Source organism: Periophthalmus magnuspinnatus, chromosome 8 (assembly GCF_009829125.3).
Source record: "Periophthalmus magnuspinnatus isolate fPerMag1 chromosome 8, fPerMag1.2.pri, whole genome shotgun sequence".
Taxonomy (NCBI): domain Eukaryota; kingdom Metazoa; phylum Chordata; class Actinopteri; order Gobiiformes; family Gobiidae; genus Periophthalmus; species Periophthalmus magnuspinnatus.
Window position 1 is genome coordinate 5,389,738 of NC_047133.1, and position 19,327 is coordinate 5,409,064.

Sequence of the window (19,327 nt, forward strand, 5' to 3'; positions counted from 1 at the left end):
AGTTGTGCAAATGGCAGAAAGTCACGTTCATGTTGCAAATAGTTTATTACATGTAATTTTTAAATATATTTTTTTGTAAATGCTGTTTATATTGTACCAAATGTCGTTGTATGTATAGAGTTTGCATATCTTAAAATTGCAGTTGAAAAGCGGATTATATGCACTTAACAATAACAATTTAAAAAAATCTTACTGGGCCTCAGCTCTCCTCTCCACAGATCTGACCTGTACGAGAGGCAGGTGTTGTCCCCTCTACCAGAAGAATTACACAGTGCACCTTACTGTCTAAACAATCATAAAATGTAACCTGTAATGAGTTTTCTTCAATACATTTCTAGCTCTGTAAGTAAAACCAAACTATCTTTTCCGTGTGCGTGGGCCTGAGCACCGAGGAAGAAAACATACATGACTTTACAGCAAAGGCATGTGTCTCTGAGCGTCTCTGAGCATCTCTGAGCGTCTCTGAGCGTCTCTAAGTGTCTCTAAGTGTCTCTGAGCGTCTCCAGAGTCACTCATCAAAACATCTGTCACAGAAACCAGGCAAGTTTAAAGGACCCATAATATAAACAGATTTTTGTATAGTTTTTACCATGACATTAATGTTCCCACATCAAAAACATATTCAGTTAGTTATTTATACTTTCCATTCATGTATTTCCTACTCTTCCTCCTCCTCAACAGCTCTGTTCCACCTGCTGATGTCATGAAGTGTAATCTCTGTGTGTACATTTATCACTTTCACATAAGTATTATAATATCTTGGAGTTATTTTTAGTCTTTTTTTTGGCATCAATGGCATTTTGTTGGGCCATTCAATTCATTGTAATTAAACTTCTAGAATAAAAAAAATAAACTTTAGACCTCTACAAACATGTTCTGAAGTGCATGGGATTATTTTAACAGTTTAACAGTTTATATCGTATGAATTCAATCTGGATTCAAAAACAAAAATTGTCAATTGCAATTCTGAAAAATCAATTATATTTTTCCCTAAATGGTGCTTTCTGTTGTCCGATATATCCGTCCAATATTTGCACTTTTTAGCACATGAGCTATCGACCTTAAATCTCTTCCAGACGCCATATTTAGTTTAAACCAGATGCCTAAAGGATCGGCATCACGCTTTATTTAATCACTTTAATGCGATGAGACACTGCACAAAACGTTACTATGCTTTTCTTTTATCCACTGTAGTGAAACAGGTTTGTAGGTGAGTTTGTAGTCATTTGAAATAATAAAACTTGCAGAAGATAATCTAAATCTTTCCTATATTTTGGCCCCAAAAATATCAGCTTATTGGTTTCTCTGGATTACCAAAAATTAGTATTGGCATGGACCACAAAAAAAAAACAAAAACATATCAGTCGATCTTTCTCACACAAACATTTGAAATTACAAAACAATGCTACAGTTTTAAAATCTTGAACAATGCTTTAAATTAAGATGTGCACAGTGGAGAGTTGGAAACAGGGATTTGTAGTGAAAGGGGCAGGTGACCCAGCGGTAAAAAGCCCGACTTGTTTTTCTGGTTCTTGCGTATCTCTGTAGAAGGTAGGCGGCCTCTTGTAAACAGGATAAGCTCAGTACTAAGTTTTCTATGTAGGATCTGGAGCGTCCAAAGGTAAAATGATGTATGAGGCAAATATTTGTTATTGTGGATGTGAATGAGTCTGGATTGTTTAAGTTTTGAAGAATAGATATTGTGCTCTAGTCGTGTCATTTCCAAGTCAGGGTAAGTAGAGGATTATTTGTGGAAAGGCATCTGGTTTAAAATGCTTCAAAGTCAAAATGTAAAAAACTTTGGTGATGGCTTAAATGTTTATGTTTAGTAAAATCAAATGTTTGTGGCTTTTTCTGTGGTTTTTGACTATTTAATAAGGATGAAATTATAATTCGAATGATTAATTTAAGCAATGTGACGTCTGATTGTAACAAAATATCTTGCAAATTGGTTGATTGACTGATATCTTGACTATTCTTAACTTCATAATTTCAAATCTAATTGCATTTATCAGGAAAAAAATGCATTATTTCCCTTATTTTATAGAAGTCAACACAAACTTGAAGTGTTTTTGAAGATAACGTTACAGGTTCAGTGCAGCACTTTGCTCCTCGCACGCTTGTCTCCATGGAAATGTTATTGTTTTGCCTGTATATGTCACAGTACGGCATTAGAGGCAAGAAGGTAACCAGGCAAATTCCAGGTCAGATCTGTGGAGAGGTGACCCAGCTCAAATACGCTGTCTGTGTCATCACCAAAAAAAAAAAGTTCACACACTCTAATATTTGGTTGTTCCGCCTTTAGCTTTGATTATGGCACATTTTCTCTGTCACATTGTTTTGATTTCGCTTCTGCAATGTCACAAGATTTATTTCCATCCAGTGTTGCATTAATTTTCCACCAAGATGTTGCATTGATGCTGGTCGAGTCTGACGCTGCACAAAGCTTCTCCAGCTCATCCCAAAGATTCTCAATGGGGTTAAGGTCTGGACTCTGTGGTGGACAATCAATGTGTGAAAATTATGTCTCATGCTCCTGAACCAACTCTGTCACAATTTGAGCCCGATGAATCCTGGCATTGTCGTATTGGAATATGCCCGTGCCATCAGGGAAGAAATTGATGGAACAACCTGGTCATTCAGTTTATTCAGGCAGACTGTTGCTGAACCTAGACCGGACCAACTGCAGGAGGCTAAGACATATTCTCTTAGTTAAATCCAGGTGGTGACTTTTTTTTTGGCCGGGCAGTGTAAGAATACATGATTTTCGATGTATTTTAAGCAATAATATCACCGCTAACGTGAGAAAGTAAGTAAAGAAATAACATCTCCATGGTTACAAGCAAATGCCACACTGGTCACACTATGTCTACTCTAAGGAAAGTACAACAACAACCAAAATGAAATAATTTAGTTAAAGTTTACTTATGTTACGCTATTTTCTGATCTATGTAAAAATGTCACACAAGTTTGTCTCACAGATCTTGAATATTTAGGCTGAGTTCTTCGCTCAAACGGAAAACAAACATCCAACTTGTTGACATTTTATCATGTGGTAAAACAGGAAGCGCTCCACTGTTTTTTTAAGATCTATACACCCGCACTGGAATCATTTAAATAATTTCATGTCTGGAATTGCCAATCTCTACTGAACAAAAGGTAAAAGGTTGATATTGACTTGAAAACTACTACTTCATGACATCACAAGGTGGAACAGAGCATTTTGAGCTATGGAGATGTGGACAGACTAATAATAAATGATTAACCAAATGTGGAAATGAAACCAAACACTGCTCTGGGTGTAGTTTTGATGAAGTAACAGCTTTATAACATGTTAATATAGGACTTTATATGAAGTTTATAGTTTTGCGCAGAGTTACTTTTCAGAGGAACCTGTGCAGTTTCAGTCAGGTTTGGGGGATTGTGTCAGCCGCATACCACACATGAAGTGATAGTGGTTTTTCCTGTAGCGTGGACTCGTCACTGAGCTGAGCAGAGAGTTAAAGTGACGCTTTTTGGATACCTGACGTGCTCGAGAGCGGCCTGTGGAATGCTGGGATATACTGAAACAATGACACAATCCAAACAGAGAGCACAAAAGGCATCAGTTATACAGTTAGTTTAGAAGATTTTGTGTGAATTGTAAACGGATAATTGGAAAAATATCAAATTATTTTCAACATTAGGATTATATTCAAAGTTCCAGGTGCAGTAACATTTGACAGACTGAAATATGAACTCATAGATGGACAGATAAGTTGAATGCCATATTATGAAACATTCCAAGCAAGGTTTTACAAGTAAATTTGCGCAGTGCATTTTGAAACATGGTTATCTTGATTGAAGTGAAAGTTTTGCACAGTAACTGAATAGACTTTAAACTGAACACACAAGAAATGTTGACACGATACTAAGATTTCAAACTCGATTTTGATTGACTAGTTTGGAGTAGACGTGATAATTAATACAGTCAACACTATTTAGAATGTGATTTTCAGCATTAAATCATAATACTTTCTTTTGTATTCCCATGTGGCCTTATATCTGTGTAATCTCTCAGTCTCCAGTAGGTTCCATAGTGGTTCCTGGGTGTGTACTCGATGTGTCTTATATTTATTCTGATGTGGCTCAAGATCATTCTAAAGATATTCAGGAAAGGGTTATATCTGTGCTGTGCCAAAAGTCACTGACAGCTGAAAAAAACTCACAACTCTTTTGTTTCTAAATATTTTTCTTTCATTTTTACAGAGCATTTAGAACGACCCTTCCGACATTAATCTGAGCAAATACAGCACTGAGGAACGAACCCTCATTGTACAGTGGAACTTTGAGTCACATGGGTCAAATTCACAAACCCAGTGGTGTTTTACTGTCGACATTTTAGGAATAATAAGTGTTTTTCAAAAACTGGGGGCAGTACGTGATCTCCACAGACCTGACTAGTCCCGATTTCTTCCTGTACGGCGATCTTAAAGAAAAGGTGTTTGTGAATAAACCTCAGACGATAAACGACTTAAAACGTAATATTGAGGATCAAATACGAGCCATAAGTGTGTTGGATCGGGTTGTTCAGGGAGAAAACGAAAATGGTGGACACTTAAAAAACATTCTTTTTAAAAATTAGGTCATGTTTACTTCCCCTAGTTTACGTTTGTGATAAGTTCAAGTGTAAGTGAAAAATTATAACCGTATATATTGACAAAAATCTAAGAAGGTTTAGTTTACCTCCTGCTAAAATTTGGTGACTATAACTTAAGAATTATAGGAGCTACTGAAGATTTAAAAGTGTCAGTGACTTTTGGATCACTCTGTACATGCTCACTCCAGAAATGTGGTCTTTACTTTGCAGACAACATTTAAAACATTCACTTTATCTTGTGTACAGATGTCTGTCCCTCCACCGGTCGTCCCCAGGAAGCCTTCAGGCGTCCGAGTCATGCTGAGTCCAGATGACCAGTCCCCGCCCAGCGTCCTGCCCGTGTACCCAGGCCCTGCCAAAGGTACTGCACCTGTCCTCTGTCCTGCTTTCAACAACGTATCCATGAATCATCAACTTTTGTGTTATTGTGTATACAAGTGTCACGTCTCATGTGCCTCTGTTCAGAGATGGACCCCAGATTAACCAACAACAACGGACAATCGTCAGTGAACGCCGAAAGAGAAGTTGTACGTATTTATATTATATCAACACTTTTAGGTTTTGGTTTTAGGATTAGAAAACTTTATTTATCTCCAAGGAGCATAAAAAACACACACAGATACAAGTCAGGTGCTCGTATAATATGGACCTCAGAGCTGAGCAGGAGTCAGAAAGTGCAACATTAAAACAACGAGAACAAATCTAAACAAAACACCTTATCACATCTCTGTGTTTAGGAGTAGAAGTAGAAGTAGAAGTAGCATCGAGCAGTTTTTCCGCTGGGTGCAAAGTAACGCTTCGTAGAGGGCATCAGGGAGAAACTCTTACAAAACTCTTCGTTAAAATAGTTCAGTTTCACGTGAAGAAAAAGAGCAAAAAGAAGCTGCACAAACACCTGTAACTGCATAAATGTAAGATAGATATGTTTAATGCTATACTGTGGAAAATTCCAATTAAAGCAATGACATCTACATGGACACAAGCACGTGACGGACTCTCCACCAGAAAAGTTACATCGTGCAGCTTTAAAATCGAGCTGGAAGGCGTGTATACAGTCAAAATGCTGTTCTAACCTCGTTTATGGTTCATATCTCTGTAATTAGCTTTTCTCTCCAGATAAAATAAAAAAAACAGGTAAAAATGTTCTTCTTTTTCAGCAGAAATGAAAGAGGTTGAAACTAAAATAGCTTAAAAATGTGGTGTCATTATTCAAACACGATATTAAGTGGATAAAACGGTGAATCTCCTGTACACGCCCCTGCCCCAAATCTGAAAATATGAATGTAATTATAGAATATCATGAATTGAAAAAAGATATGATGCAAATATTGATTGATCTGTACAGGAAATTTTGAACCACTGCTTTGACGACATCGAGCGCTTCATGGTGCGTCTCCAGCAAACAGCAGAGGCCCAGAGCGTTCTCAACCAGAGGAAGAAGAGAAAGAGCAGAAGGAAGGTGGAGAAGGAGGGTAAAGAGGGTAAGAGCTCGACGTCAACACACAAATGTCTCGAGAAATGACTTCCGTTAAATGTTTAAGGAGGAAAATCTTCTTTTTTTTTGTTTGTACTCATGTCATAATGTTGTCTTAGCGCTGAAATTATGTGTTTTTTTGCAGATGACCTGTTGACATTGAAAGCCTGTCCTCCTCCAGAAGAAGAATTTGTGGATATTTACCAAAAAATTAAATATTCCTTCAGTCTGCTGGTGAGATTATGTGATTGTTATTATTACTTTTCCATAGATTAGTATAATATGTGCTTCCGTGTCTTTTACATCTCTCCAGGATCGACTCAAGACAACAATATCAGACCCCAGCGCTCCAGAGCTCCTGCATCACATATTTGTACCTCTTAAATTGGTATTTAAACGTTTTCACTTACGCAGTTCATCCTGTTGTATTCGCCGTTCTGAGCAGACGTTGTGTCACAGATGGTGAAAACCACTGAACCGGAGCTGGGGGCATCTGTGGTCAGTCCGGCCCTGACCGCGGGAGCTCTGTCTCTGCTCCAGGACCAGCTCACTGCAGAGGAGAGGGAGCTGTGGACGTCTCTGGGACACAACTGGACGTCAGCCCGGTCAGTGTTTTGAGACTTTTAGGCAAACTTTATTGATCCAATTGTATGGTCACGGTAGCGCGTAAAACATTTAAGTACACAAGTTTAAAAGAAAAAAGGAAGAGTAGTTACCTAGTATGAATAAAGTACAGTACAAAGGGTAAAACAAATCAAAATATCAATATGAGTTCTGTTCCAGCTTTATTTCAGTATTAATTTTACTTTCAAATTGCATTAATACTTTTCCATAATCGCTTTTAGTCCAATTTAAACTGGTAAACTGTGGTGCAGCGGGTTAAGTTTTTGCACACCAACCTCAGAGTGGCCGGTTCAAACCTTCAGATAATGTCTAATTGCAGCTGGATGGGTGTCTGATGTGTAAATCTGCTGTATTATTGTGCATTTATCGTGCTGTGCCAATAATGTTTGAATAAATTGATAAGTCATAAAATAAAAACACATACACACTTAACTTTAGCCCGTCCTTTGACCCTGTTTTTTTGCGCTGACAGGTCCCATCTGGGCGTGTCCGTTCCTCCGTACTGCCCCGTGTTTCTGGACGGGTGGCAGCCTAAAGGGTTTGACTCGAGTGGTCAGCCTGTGGAGGACCCCATAGAGTCTCAGCACAAGGAGGACATGCTCACGGAGAGTCTGATACAGCGAGGACAAGGCCCCGGGACACAGATGGAGAGATCTGAGGCTCCTGATCAGACGTGAGTGGATTTACTGTAATAAACTGCAGGGCTTCATAAAAATTAAAATGGAAGTAAACATTAAATCAACTAAATATGTATATGGTATTTGAATAACTATCTATTCCTAGTGCTTTTTTGGGTAACTTCAGTGGAAACTATGTATATTTTAAAACGCATATAAATGGGTGTGTCCTGGCTTGAGTGGCCTCTGCAATTTCAAGTACCATGTGACATCACGCAGAACTGTTCCGATTCCGAGGGGAGGCGATGTGGCAAAAAAATGTAATCTAGATTTTTTTGCACACACTGGATGACTACGATTTTAATTGATTTTAAGTCACAGCGGGAGCGGCTCGTCTTTCAAATGGCATTTTCTTATCTATTCTATTATTTAAGAAATGGTCTTAGATGACATTTGTATAAATATCTAATTGTAATTGCATAATAACCCTGCTTAAGTTAGAAAGTCAGGAGTAAACTTGTTTCTTAATAATCCTCGTTTTCAGGATTTTTCTATTTTTCAAAATCTCAATTATTTAAAACCCAAATTCATTCAATCAATTGCCCAGCCCAGTCTGTTAGAAACAATCAAACTGTCTCCCATATGTCCAGATCTCCCCCTCCTTTCCATTTACTCTTTTCTTGAGTCTTTCAGATACTAAAATTACAGGAAATATTTTCATCTGGGGCTTTCCAGGTTCAGGGAAATAACTAAACTAATAACTATAAATAACTTAATAATATCATGTACTTGCTTTAGTGCAGGTATCTGGAACTTGTACCGAGAACATTTTTGCTCATTTTGGATCCAGTGTCAAATTAATCAGAAGATTTTCAGTATAGAAACTGTAATATGTGACATGTAATATGTAACTTTTCAACCTATTACTTGTCTTGTTAAAGATATTATTGCCTTGCCCAGAATGTTCCACCATAAGGCATTAAACTTATCAATCCAAGTTACAGGTCAGCTCTATGGAGAGGCGACCTTGCTTACAGTACATGCTTTTCCATGTATTTTTGAGAAATCTTAAATCTGTGATGCAGGATAGAAATGTTTAAAACATACTACGGAACATTTAAACTTTAAAGTAAAGCAATAACAGCTTCTTCACACTCAACCAGAAAACTTAAATATTGCACTTTCAACAGCTCATTTAAGGCTGTTCTTTTAGGATGGACTTTGCAACCTCCATGGAGATTTACTGGTATTTTTATGGCTCAAAAATACATGGAAAAACATGCATTCCTACTGTGAGTGGGGTTGCCTCTCCACAGATCTGACTTGTTGGTCCCTCTGCTTGTCTCCAGAGGGATATATATACGTTTAACGGGATACTGTGGGACATTCTGAGCAGATAACATCTCCTAAAAGTTACACAGTGCACCTTAAACCTGTGCATATCCTCTTTAATCTGTTCTTTTCAGTGAAGGGAATGGTTTGCCAGACGGGGAGCGCTTGTACTGCTGCAGTTATGATTTTGTGGCTCGTAACAGCAGTGAGCTCTCCGTCCTACAGGGGGAGACATTAGAGGTACGCCGACATGTAAAAAAAATACTACGATACTTGTGTTTTTTACTGATACTTTCCCCGCAGGTCCTCGAATCCTCCAAACGCTGGTGGAAGTGTCGTAATCGTTTTGACCAGATCGGCTTTGTCCCTCATAATATTCTGGAGCCGCTGTCAGAACTTAACAAGACTGAAAATAACGTGACTGTGGTGCGGAGAGAGACGAAGGTAAACTCAAAATATAGACCCGTGTTGATACTTATTATTCTCAATGTCCCCTGGGGGTGTGATGCTAACTGTAGGCACTGCTCTGTCTGAGGCTTGTTAACTTTAATCTAAGTTTAACACAATATGACCAGAAAGAGCTGGTTTAGTTGGAACTATAACAGATTAGCTCATTTTGTGCTGCTAAACAAGTCTCTCTCAGACGTAACATTACAGTCAGAAGTGAGCTAGCGTTAGCCAAAAGTTTTTCAGTTAGTTATTTTTACTTTTTTTTGTTGAAAATCAAACACGAAAACTGGACAATGAACTCATATTGACCACAGGCTCCTAAAATGTGTTGTTTAAACCCATTTGTATTTTTTTTTTCTTGAGTTTTCAGACTATCTTAAATCTTTTTTGTGTCACCACTGTAAATGCTGAACATTCCACCATAGAGATACATGTAAAACATCCCCAGTGTGACGTTGCTTCAAAGTATCAACAGACAGTTCATAGACAAATATATTTTAAATTTTGAAACGGAGGCATCTAGAAGGAAAATTGAAGTGAAATGTAATGTGGTTTAATACAGAAAATAAGGATTAACCACAGAATTTCACAAAATGAAAACTAAGGCAGACACTCGTTTAGTAAATTAAGAGTAAATTATGTCAGATCTTGGTCTAAAACACAGATTTTTCTCTCATATTTACTGGGTCTGGTGGATCATAGCTGTGATAAGTATCGGTCCTAAAACATAAACCTCCGCCTATGTCATAAATACAGGAAATTCCAGCTAAAATGATAAGATGATTTATGTACAAGGAAGGCATTTTTCTGTCTAGTTTAAGTTTAGCAAAATATATATTATCATTTATATTTATCAGTCAAATCATAACCGTCACGCAATTTACACAAGCTTTGGCTTTTTAAAAAACATTTTGATAGTCAGATAACAGTTATAAGGAAAGTTGAGGAACATTATAAACTTCTGCAAAATATAAAATTAGAAAAAAAAGGCAATATTTTTTGTATTATCTTAAATATGATGATGTTATCTATGTTTTAGTGAAATTAAATTCATGGTCAAACCTGTCATACAACTGAATTTTACATTATTTGTTTGTTTAATACAAGATTGAGAATTTTTGGTGAAGGTAAACTTAAAATTTTTATGTTATAACTAAATCAAAACAAGTTGTAATAGCCCGTACGCAGATAGGTGTGAGAGCAGCCATTAAGGGCCTGAATGATTACACAAAATGTTCACACTTACCCAGACAAACAGAAACTATATATTTGTACTTAGATGTGTTAGGTTCAGTGTAGTTGGCTCCTGCTTTCAGATTGATATAAAAACAGTGTCCAGCTGCGTCAGAATTGAAAAAAGCGGCTTGGATTTGAGGTTAAACATCTTTTGCTATACATACTTTACCACAAATTATACTTTTTATGACACTGAAATACAATTGTGGGGCTAGACAATAGTATTTTTTCTATCTTTTTTAAATAAAGAATCAAACTAACTCACATTTCTGCACTTGCAACCCAAAATAGTTGCTTATTATTTGTTATGAATACTTAAAATCATTTGCATTTTGATCTTGTGTTGGTTAATCTTTGAACATATATAACGCTCTACTTCACTCAACCGTAACATTCTGAAAACATGACATTTAAATGGTCTACATTTATGGTTTGGATTTTATATTTAACCTTATAAAAAGTGTTAATTTCGTACTTTTCAGACAGCGTTGGTCCCCCGCTCCAGGTACTACTCCTACGCCCCCAGTAGTGCAGGAGAAAACAGTCCTACCTCTGAAAACCCACCGGCCCTGCAGAGTGAAGACGGCAGCAAAGGTAAATCCAACAGGAAATACTCAAACACTAATGTGACAGTACAGCGCCCTCTTCTGAAGAATCATCAGACTGCACCGTTACATCTGGACTCATAAATACAAGAATAAATGATTGTTATATATTTGAATCAACAGGTCTTACAGTGGGTTAAAGTGTTCGCCTGACAACCAGAGGGTAAATGGTTTGATTCTCATCCCTTAAAACAGGGACGTCAAACTCATTTTCAACGAGGGCCACATCAGCAAAATGGCCGCCATCAAGGGCCAGATGTAACTGTGTGGCAGCGTAAATGTCACTAAATGTAAACAAATGTCATGTGAAATAAATGTAATTACTTTATAACTTGTTAAATAACTTTTTCTGTGATAAAGTGACATTTTTAAAAGTGTGTATCTGGTCGGTGCCATTTACAGCCTTTTAATTATTGGACAATTTGTTTGTTTTTTTTAAGGTTTACTTTTGCATGGACGTAGATTGTACCGACCCCGCCTCATAACACAAAAAACATACAGGTTTTTCTCCTCAAAGCACAAACTTGTATTCGACTTCACCTTTCTTGAAACCGCCCTCCTTCCTCTTCCTGAACATTTTGTGATGATTATTTGCAAATATTTTTCAGTGCCACTTCTTGGGAAAATCTCACTAGTTTATTGCCAGTGCAAACATTAAAGCAGTATAGACTTATTTTAAAATGACAGTCATGCCTTTTTATTTACCTTTTCGCGGGCCACATAAAATGACGTGGCGGGCTGCATTTGGCCCCCGGGCCTTGAGTTTGACACATGTGCCTTAAAACATGTACAGTGTCCTGCGTTACTTATTACACAGATACAAACAACAAAACACCCAGAACAAACTGATAATGTTTTAAAATATATAAGAAAATCAGAAATGTAATGTGAAAATTCAAAATAGTTATGTTTTTAAATTGTGTTTGTGCTAAGGCTGCTAAGAACTTTGTGTTATGTCAAAATGTGTAGAAACGATTTAAAAAGAAAAAAAATTATTAGTTTGATAGCCATTTTTACCCTTTTTTTTAAATTATTGTAGTTTTTTTTTCAATAAAACAGAGGTATTGTTTTATAGTAGCCATCCACAGCCAAAAGTATTTTAAATTTTTAGACGTATGTATGTATGATGTTATTTGCGCACAATGTTACACAACTTACACTCATAACTATTGCATTTTATTGAATCTCCATGGAGATAAGGATGTCCCGACTTTAGGCCAAGTTACAGGTCAGATCTGTGGAGAAATGATATGTTTTTATTATATTTTTGAACTCAATAAACTCACCTGTAACTAAACAAATGCTAGTTAGAGTAAGTTTAATACCAAAGCAATAAAATTTCTATGGAGACAAACATGTGTTGAACGAAAGACCAGAAAAAGTTACATAGTGCACCTTTAACTTAAGTCTTGTATGTTACATAAGCATGTCATAAACGATACTCTGACTTGTTTTTATGTGTAGATGCAGCTTTGATAATAAACGACGAGCTCCTGGAGAGACTGGCTGGTCGGAGGGGGTCCACGCGCCCCCCGGTGGTCAGTAAAGCTGCAGACACCTCCTCCCCTCTGGACTATCACTCCCCTGCTCCAGAGGTAAAGGCCTGGCTCCACAATAAAGGATTCAATGAACAGTAGGTGCTCACTGACACACACAGATGTTCAAATGAAATGCTGTTTACGTCTGATACTAGAGACTAATCGATACTAAAACAAAGTCACATTTACAGGACAGAAACGAACCTTTTCTTTCTTTAACCTCCTGAGACCTGGCGTCCTCATCAAACACATTTTGGGTTGTTTAGGCCACAGTGCAAATTTTTAGAAGAAGAACAGCAACAAGAACATGTTCAATTTTGATTATTTTTAAGAGTTTAGAATATTTATTTTTATTTTAATGTATTTTTATTTAATTTTTTATTTAATTTATTTTCTTCTTATTTTTTAATTTAATTTTTATTTTTAATTTAATTTAATTTAGATTTTTTATTTAAAGGCATATGTCTTCCTGCACCTGTCAATAGCACTTCAAATGAGACACATTGTTCCTAGAGGCACAATTGTTTCTCATTTCGTTTTTTTACACTCAGAAAAAAATGTGTGTGTTCAGGCACTTAATAGTTTTTGCAAATAAAGTCTTGCGAGAGCTCGGGTCTCAGGAGGTTAAAATGATCTTACTCTGTAGAACAAGTGCATCCATGGGCCACTGTGATACAGATATAACACCACATGAGAATATAAAACAAAGCGCGATGATTTAATGTTGAAAATGACAGTCTTTTGTTAAAATAAAGTGCTTTTTATCATCATCATGCTACTGGAATGAGTATTGAGTACGAGTCTATTCCTTAGTATCAAAGTCAAGTCGAGTTTGAAATTTTAGTATCGTGAAAACTAATCAGTGAAATTGCGAATTTATTTATCTTTATTCTAAATTTAAAACACATTTAGACTTCTACTCTCAGTTATTCTCTTTATATCCTTGAGCAAAACCAGCTCGATGTAAAAATTGTGCTGTTTTCTTGTCCCATTCCACTCTTTATTTTTCCATTTTCCCAAAAGTTGAGTAAAATGACTTAAACGTTTCATTATTCGAGAAAGGTAATATTATATATGAATGTGACGTGAGTGATTGGTGCAGACTGGATGGACCAGACTGGTACAAACTGGAAATCAAATTGTGTTATGCGTTATTACTATGGCAACATGGTTAAACGCTTTAAAAAGGTCATTTTCGCTCATGAACTGAATCAATGAATCCTGATTTGGTTTGGATTTATTTATCTGACTCTACCAATCAGAAATATTCTTGAAGTGCATGTGACAGATTTTAATAATTTTTCACCAAAACATATTTAACATACCGTAATTATTTTCAAGATTTTATCCAAAAAAATTGCCTAGTTTTGCTGTTCTTGTGACACAGAGCAGATTTAACACATGTAGAGGTAGAAACTATTACGTTAACAAGGGCCAAAACCTGTTTAAATTACATAGTATTTATGTTAAAACTAATAAAAATAGATGACAACACCTTTATATTGTTAAACTAGTATTTAATCAGTCAAAAAAACTGTTCATTTTCCTGCATTTTGGATTGAATCTTCTGTGTTGATGACAGATGTAGACGTGTTCCACTTTAAAACTCACTGCTACTTTAGTTTTTTTTCTCCACAAACTGCAATTTAACTGATACAAGTCATAAAATGCTGTCATATGCTCTTTAAACAAGCCAAATAATGCATCTATAATCAATCTGCATGTTGTTTCTTCCTCCACCAGGACAGTGGAGAGTCTGGGCATCCTAAACGGAGCGCAGCTGTTTTCTCTGAATAAAGCTGAACTGTGCACAGTGTCACCACAAGAAGGCGCTAGAGTCTACAGCCAGATCATGGTTCAGAAGGCCCTGCTGGAGGTGAGCTGTCTGTGTGCATGTTTGCTCACCTCTGGTTTGTGCAAAAGTGTCATACAGCAAAGAATAGCAAAAAATGGACGTAATTTAGAATAAGATTTCAGTTTAATATCATCTGAAGTGGACAAACTTTAGTGCTGTGTGGTATAAATGGCATCGGTATGTTTGTCTCTGCTACATTTAAGACATAAATAATACTTTCTACTCCACTATATTTCTAAAAAAGGCTTGAAATAATCTATTAATCTATTTTAGAGGTTGTTAACAGCATCTGCTTCTTGCTTTTATTTGAAGTTAGAGATATTTTCCTGTTTTAAGTGTATCCATGCTTACAAAATATGTCTCCTGCCTTTATAATCTAATCTTTTTAAATATTTATAGCTACACTGTGTGGACTGGACTGTATAAGTTCAATAATACAATTTGCGCTTTTTCTTTTGACGCTGCAAAGATTCACACGACTTGAACATGATTTGAAAAAAGTCGTCTCACTACTAAATAATTTCTACAGCAAACACTTCCTGACGGTCAGAAATAACCGTGACCATGCTACATTTAGGCTATTGGAGTAATATTTAACTACTTGTATTTGTACTTTGACCACTTCTGAATATAATATAGGCTACTATATGTCTTCCTAATGACTAATTTTGAGCCTTGAGGACACAATTACAGGTCGACTTCAGCTATAATTAAGCTCATTCTGCTTCTGATTGGATGAACTTTAAGAAGCAAAACACAAACGTTAAAAATGTTATGTATGAAATGTAAAATGTGCTTGAAATTGTGTATAAATCAACAAGACAATCAGTAAAAACTATGGATTTGAACACATTTTTGGAGCCACTGTCATGAATATTTTAGCTTGAAGTTTAACAATTCCTAAATACACTGCTTTTTCATGTTCATTTTACTGTTTCTTTTTGATCGATTTAATTTTATCTGTCTTATTCAGGATGTCCGCAAAGCCTCTGAACTAGAAGCCGTCATGGAGAAACAGAAACTGAAGATTGGCTCTGCAGACGACGGCCTGGTGTGAAGGAAAAAAACGCACAAATGAGCGACAAAAAGCCAAAAGAGCTGTAACTATTAATATACTGTGAACGTTAAGAGATTGAGTTCTGTCAAAATAAAGAGCGTTGACTTGATGCAACAATCACAGGATGCATTTTTGGTTCCAGCTAAATCAAAAAACATCCAACTTTTTAACATATTGCTGAAAATACGCTGCATCAACATTACAGTCAAACATAGACTTTGATATTGACTTTCTGTGTTCCTAAACAAGCCACAGTAACGTTTATTAAAGTGATTATTTTGATATGTTAGAATGTGTTGTGCAGTACAGTTTTTATGGTTTCTTATAAGAAATATCCCAAAGAAATGTACACAAATGTTCAATTGGATTATTATATTAAAAATGGCTAAGTCTGTAATTCTGCTCGATGTTACTACACAGATAAAAACAGCAGGTTAAAATACATATGTCACGTTTTTATGGTTTTATATTATGACTTGGCTTGGATAGAATCTGTGGTAAACATTTGAACATGTGTGTGTGTATAAAACTCCATCCAAAATGCACAAAGAAGATTTACATTTAAGGAAGGTACAGTTTAAACCTTCAATTCTTATTAGTTTTACCCTAACCACTGTATAATTTAGACTTAAAAGTATTGCCAGGAAATAAAATTGTAAACTTCATCAGAAATTGAAAAGGAAAAAAACATAAATAGATAAGAGTTTTTAATTTTTTTATTTGTGTCACCTATGTTTGAGTGAAATGAGCAGTGTAACCTGCCATATCCACTTTAATCTCAATTATACAGACAAATACAATACAATGTTGTGATGTCGTTTGACGCCCAGTAACGAGGCACCAGCAGAGTTAAGTGCACATGTAATGAATCTATTTAATAAACACATTTTAATCTGTTGGCTCATATATAATATTTTGACAATTAAGTCTCCTCTCTATAACTCCATCCTCAGCATCTTGCTCGTTCCTATTGTTTTCTTTGTTTTGCTTTGGGTCTAGTAGGTGTGAAATCACTCATTAGGGGCTTGAATGACTATGTTAAGTAGGACTCAGGCACAGTGCACACTTAGGGTAGCACGAAAGACCTTGCCTACAAATAGAAACTGTAAACAATATGTATTTTTTTTGAGTTTCAGTGTAGCTAGCGGCTTCCTTCAGACAGATATAAAACTGCGTCCACCAGCAATCTGATTAAAACTGAAGAAGCGTCTTGGATGAGCAGAGAAACGTCTTCACTCCAACAACGTTTTGTCCAGTTGACAGATTTTATACTTTTCTTTTGCTATGGATCACACAGGGATTACGCAGATGTTAGAAATTATAACTTTCGAAACAAATAGCAGCAGGAGAAGAGGTAGAATCACGGTTCCTCTCTGCATTAGGGTTGGGTTAGGGTCCCTCAGAGTTCACTAGTGACACTCTGGTCTATGCAGTCCCAGTTCAGGAGGTCCTGTCCATCAAACCACAGCTGGATCTCTCTCTGCGCGCCCTCCGTCGAATCACTAGCATGGACCACGTTCCTATAAATAATAAATAACACTTTATAACCACCCTTAATTAAGCACTCACTATGCCTGAATCATTCTTGTGTTCATGCTTTAATGAGGCTAATTAAGGTGTAGTTATTATTATCATTTGTAGACCATTGAAAAAGTATCTTATGTTCTATAACTTCAAATTGTACGCTGAAAATAGTGAAGTTAGTGAAATCAGGAGTGCATCCACCTGTCATATGCAACAGTAGGCAGGTTTTAACAGGTTTAAAAAAGGTAAAGTTTGGTATAAAGTTATAGTTCACCGGCTGACGTGAAAGCTGAAATCTGCTCGAATGGTACCGGCGTGGGCCTCTGCTGGGTTTGTGTGTCCCACCATCATTCTGGAGATCTTCACTATGTCAGGCCCCTCCCACACCTGAGCGTAAACAACAGCATCATACCAGTGACAAAGGAGAAACAATATTGTAAATGAAAACGAGATGAATGTGACTAAAGTGAAAGGTTTCTGGCTCCTTCTTGGCACCGTCAATGAAGAGCGATTGACAGAAATTATGGGGCAATATAACATCACTGTGTCATATAAACAGTGAGGATTAAATGATCACCATGGCAACCACGGGTCCTGAGGTCATGTAGTTCACCAGATCTGGGTAAAAGGGCTTCTTGGTGAGCTGGCAGTAGTGTTCAGACAGGAGGTCCTTGGAAACCTGTACAAATGTAATAAAATGAATGTCATCAGGGGTTTTTCTTTTCAGTTTCAGAACTACAGCCACGCAGCACTTTTTGGGGACTATTTTAGCTCCGCTGGTTGGGTCGCTGTGTGGTAAGAGGTACATGTACAGCACTGCTTTAGTTGAGGAAGATTTTATTCAATGTTTTCGACTGACAAGAGAAAGTACTGGGGCACAATACTAAAAGGGAAAAAAATAATAATAATAAATCAAATCAATCAATCAAAATAAATAAATAAATAAATAATAACTATGAAAAATAAATAAATAAATAAAATAAAAAATAAAATACATTAACAAAATAAATTAAATGAAACAAAATAAAAAGATAAATAATAAAAATAAATAATAAAAATAAAATAAAATAAATAAATACAAATACATAAAATTAAATGAATTAAAATCTTAATCAGCAAATGTGAATTAAAAATCATGTGTAACTGCTGTAATAATTCAGTTTTAAGTTTATTTTTTCAAGTTTTAAATAGAGGTTTATACTTTGACGCGCGCTATCCTGCACGTAATCCTATTTGCCTAAACTAATTTCTGGGGAAAGTTGAATTAGTACCTGTAAAAGTTTGAGTCCTATGAGCTTGAATCCTCGTCTCTCAAATCGATGGATAATTTGTCCAACCAGGCGCCTCTGAACTCCGTCAGGCTTCACCGCGATGAACGTCCTCTCTTTTACGCACGGGGCACCTGCAAAAAATAGCAAGAAAAAAGAAACTAGTGCACAGTAAATGAAAACTAGGCTTCTATTTTAGTGTAACTAGCGAAAAAGGCGACTGAAAAGCTAAATTAACTTAATGAATAACCGCGAGGAATCAATGAACGCGTCATGTGACCAAAGCGACGTTTGCGTCTCTCGTGCGCAATGTCCCCAAAGTGTGCCAACCTCTAACCTACTTTTAGTTCGTGACCCCCAGATGCTCAGGCAAAAAAAAAAAAAAAAAAAAAGATAACCTTGTATTGACCCAGTTATGGTAAAATACACTCAATACAAATTAAGGTTTTTGGTAATTAATCATAAATCAACATTGTAAGTAAATCTAATTAACCTAAACTGAATTTAACAGGAATTTACTTGGCCACTGTAGCTCACACATTATAATATTAGTAATATTAGTAATAAAAATGAAATTGCAACATAATAAAATGAGTTTAAGCTCCATGGTGAGGTGACTTGGCTGCGTTCTGGTTTGGGTCCAGTCAGTTCAGATATAGACTTGGTTTTGTCCTCTTCTAGTGTCACAGTCCAGTCCAGTCTCAGTTTTTGATTAGGTACATGCCCTACACGTGCAAAGCCTTACTTGATTTATTCCTGTACCCTGCTCCAGCCGTGGCGCGCCCTCTCCACAGCGCGCACTGTGTGGACACCGACACCAGTCCCGACGTCACGTTCCGTCCCCGGGCTCCTGAAGACACCTGCTGGAGGAGCCTTTGGAAAACGCACCGCTGAAAGACGCTCATCTTTGGGCGCGTGTGGTGCGTTACAACAAACACGAGTCAACTCCACTCAATCAAAACTCACGAGTCACCATCCGCCTGGCCCCCGTGATGGGCCCAACTGTTTACTGAGCAAAAGTTGTGTTTACTTTGTCCTGTTATGTTTCAAATCAATCTCAAGTTCCACAAAACATTGATTTCATTCTAATCCCAATAAGGTACAGAAC

General features: G+C 36.6%; 2 protein-coding genes across 2 annotated transcripts; one reads left to right on the plus strand and one right to left on the minus strand.

Annotated features, from left to right (window-relative positions):
• Positions 1-1,582: 1,582 nt before the first annotated feature.
• On the plus strand, positions 1,583-16,336 carry eps8l1a (eps8 like 1a). The gene is made up of 14 exons (XM_033970848.2): positions 1,583-1,621; positions 4,886-5,000; positions 5,105-5,166; positions 5,985-6,120; positions 6,259-6,347; positions 6,427-6,501; positions 6,573-6,718; positions 7,210-7,410; positions 8,821-8,926; positions 8,990-9,130; positions 10,855-10,966; positions 12,442-12,610; positions 14,259-14,391; positions 15,344-16,336. Exons 2-14 carry the CDS (start codon positions 4,886-4,888, stop codon positions 15,425-15,427), a joined length of 1,569 nt encoding a protein of 522 aa, XP_033826739.1. The 5' UTR covers positions 1,583-1,621; the 3' UTR covers positions 15,428-16,336.
• Positions 16,128-19,216, minus strand: nme4 (NME/NM23 nucleoside diphosphate kinase 4). The gene is made up of 5 exons (XM_055223436.1): positions 18,965-19,216; positions 18,223-18,353; positions 17,529-17,630; positions 17,226-17,338; positions 16,128-16,947 (listed from the first exon to the last, which is right to left on the minus strand). The coding sequence occupies exons 1-5, from the start codon at positions 19,122-19,124 to the stop codon at positions 16,827-16,829; spliced, it is 627 nt and encodes a 208-aa protein (XP_055079411.1). The 5' UTR covers positions 19,125-19,216; the 3' UTR covers positions 16,128-16,826.
• Between the last annotated feature and the right edge of the window lie 111 nt (positions 19,217-19,327).

What these genes read in the sequence shown, in the direction of transcription:
- nme4 (XM_055223436.1), bottom strand. Translation starts at nt 19,124, where the DNA reads ATGAGCGTCTTTCAGCGGTGCGTTTTCCAAAGGCTCCTCCAGCAGGTG. An exon ending in AGGGTACAGGAATAAATCAA is followed by an intron (nt 18,354 to 18,964) that starts GTAAGGCTTTGC and finishes TATTTTTTGCAG; the next exon opens with GTGCCCCGTGCGTAAAAGAG. An exon ending in TAGGACTCAAACTTTTACAG is followed by an intron (nt 17,631 to 18,222) that starts GTACTAATTCAA and finishes ACATTTGTACAG; the next exon opens with GTTTCCAAGGACCTCCTGTC.
- eps8l1a (XM_033970848.2), top strand. Translation starts at nt 4,886, where the DNA reads ATGTCTGTCCCTCCACCGGTCGTCCCCAGGAAGCCTTCAGGCGTCCGA. An exon ending in AATAAAGGATTCAATGAACA is followed by an intron (nt 12,611 to 14,258) that starts GTAGGTGCTCAC and finishes TTCCTCCACCAG; the next exon opens with GACAGTGGAGAGTCTGGGCA. An exon ending in TTCAGAAGGCCCTGCTGGAG is followed by an intron (nt 14,392 to 15,343) that starts GTGAGCTGTCTG and finishes TGTCTTATTCAG; the next exon opens with GATGTCCGCAAAGCCTCTGA.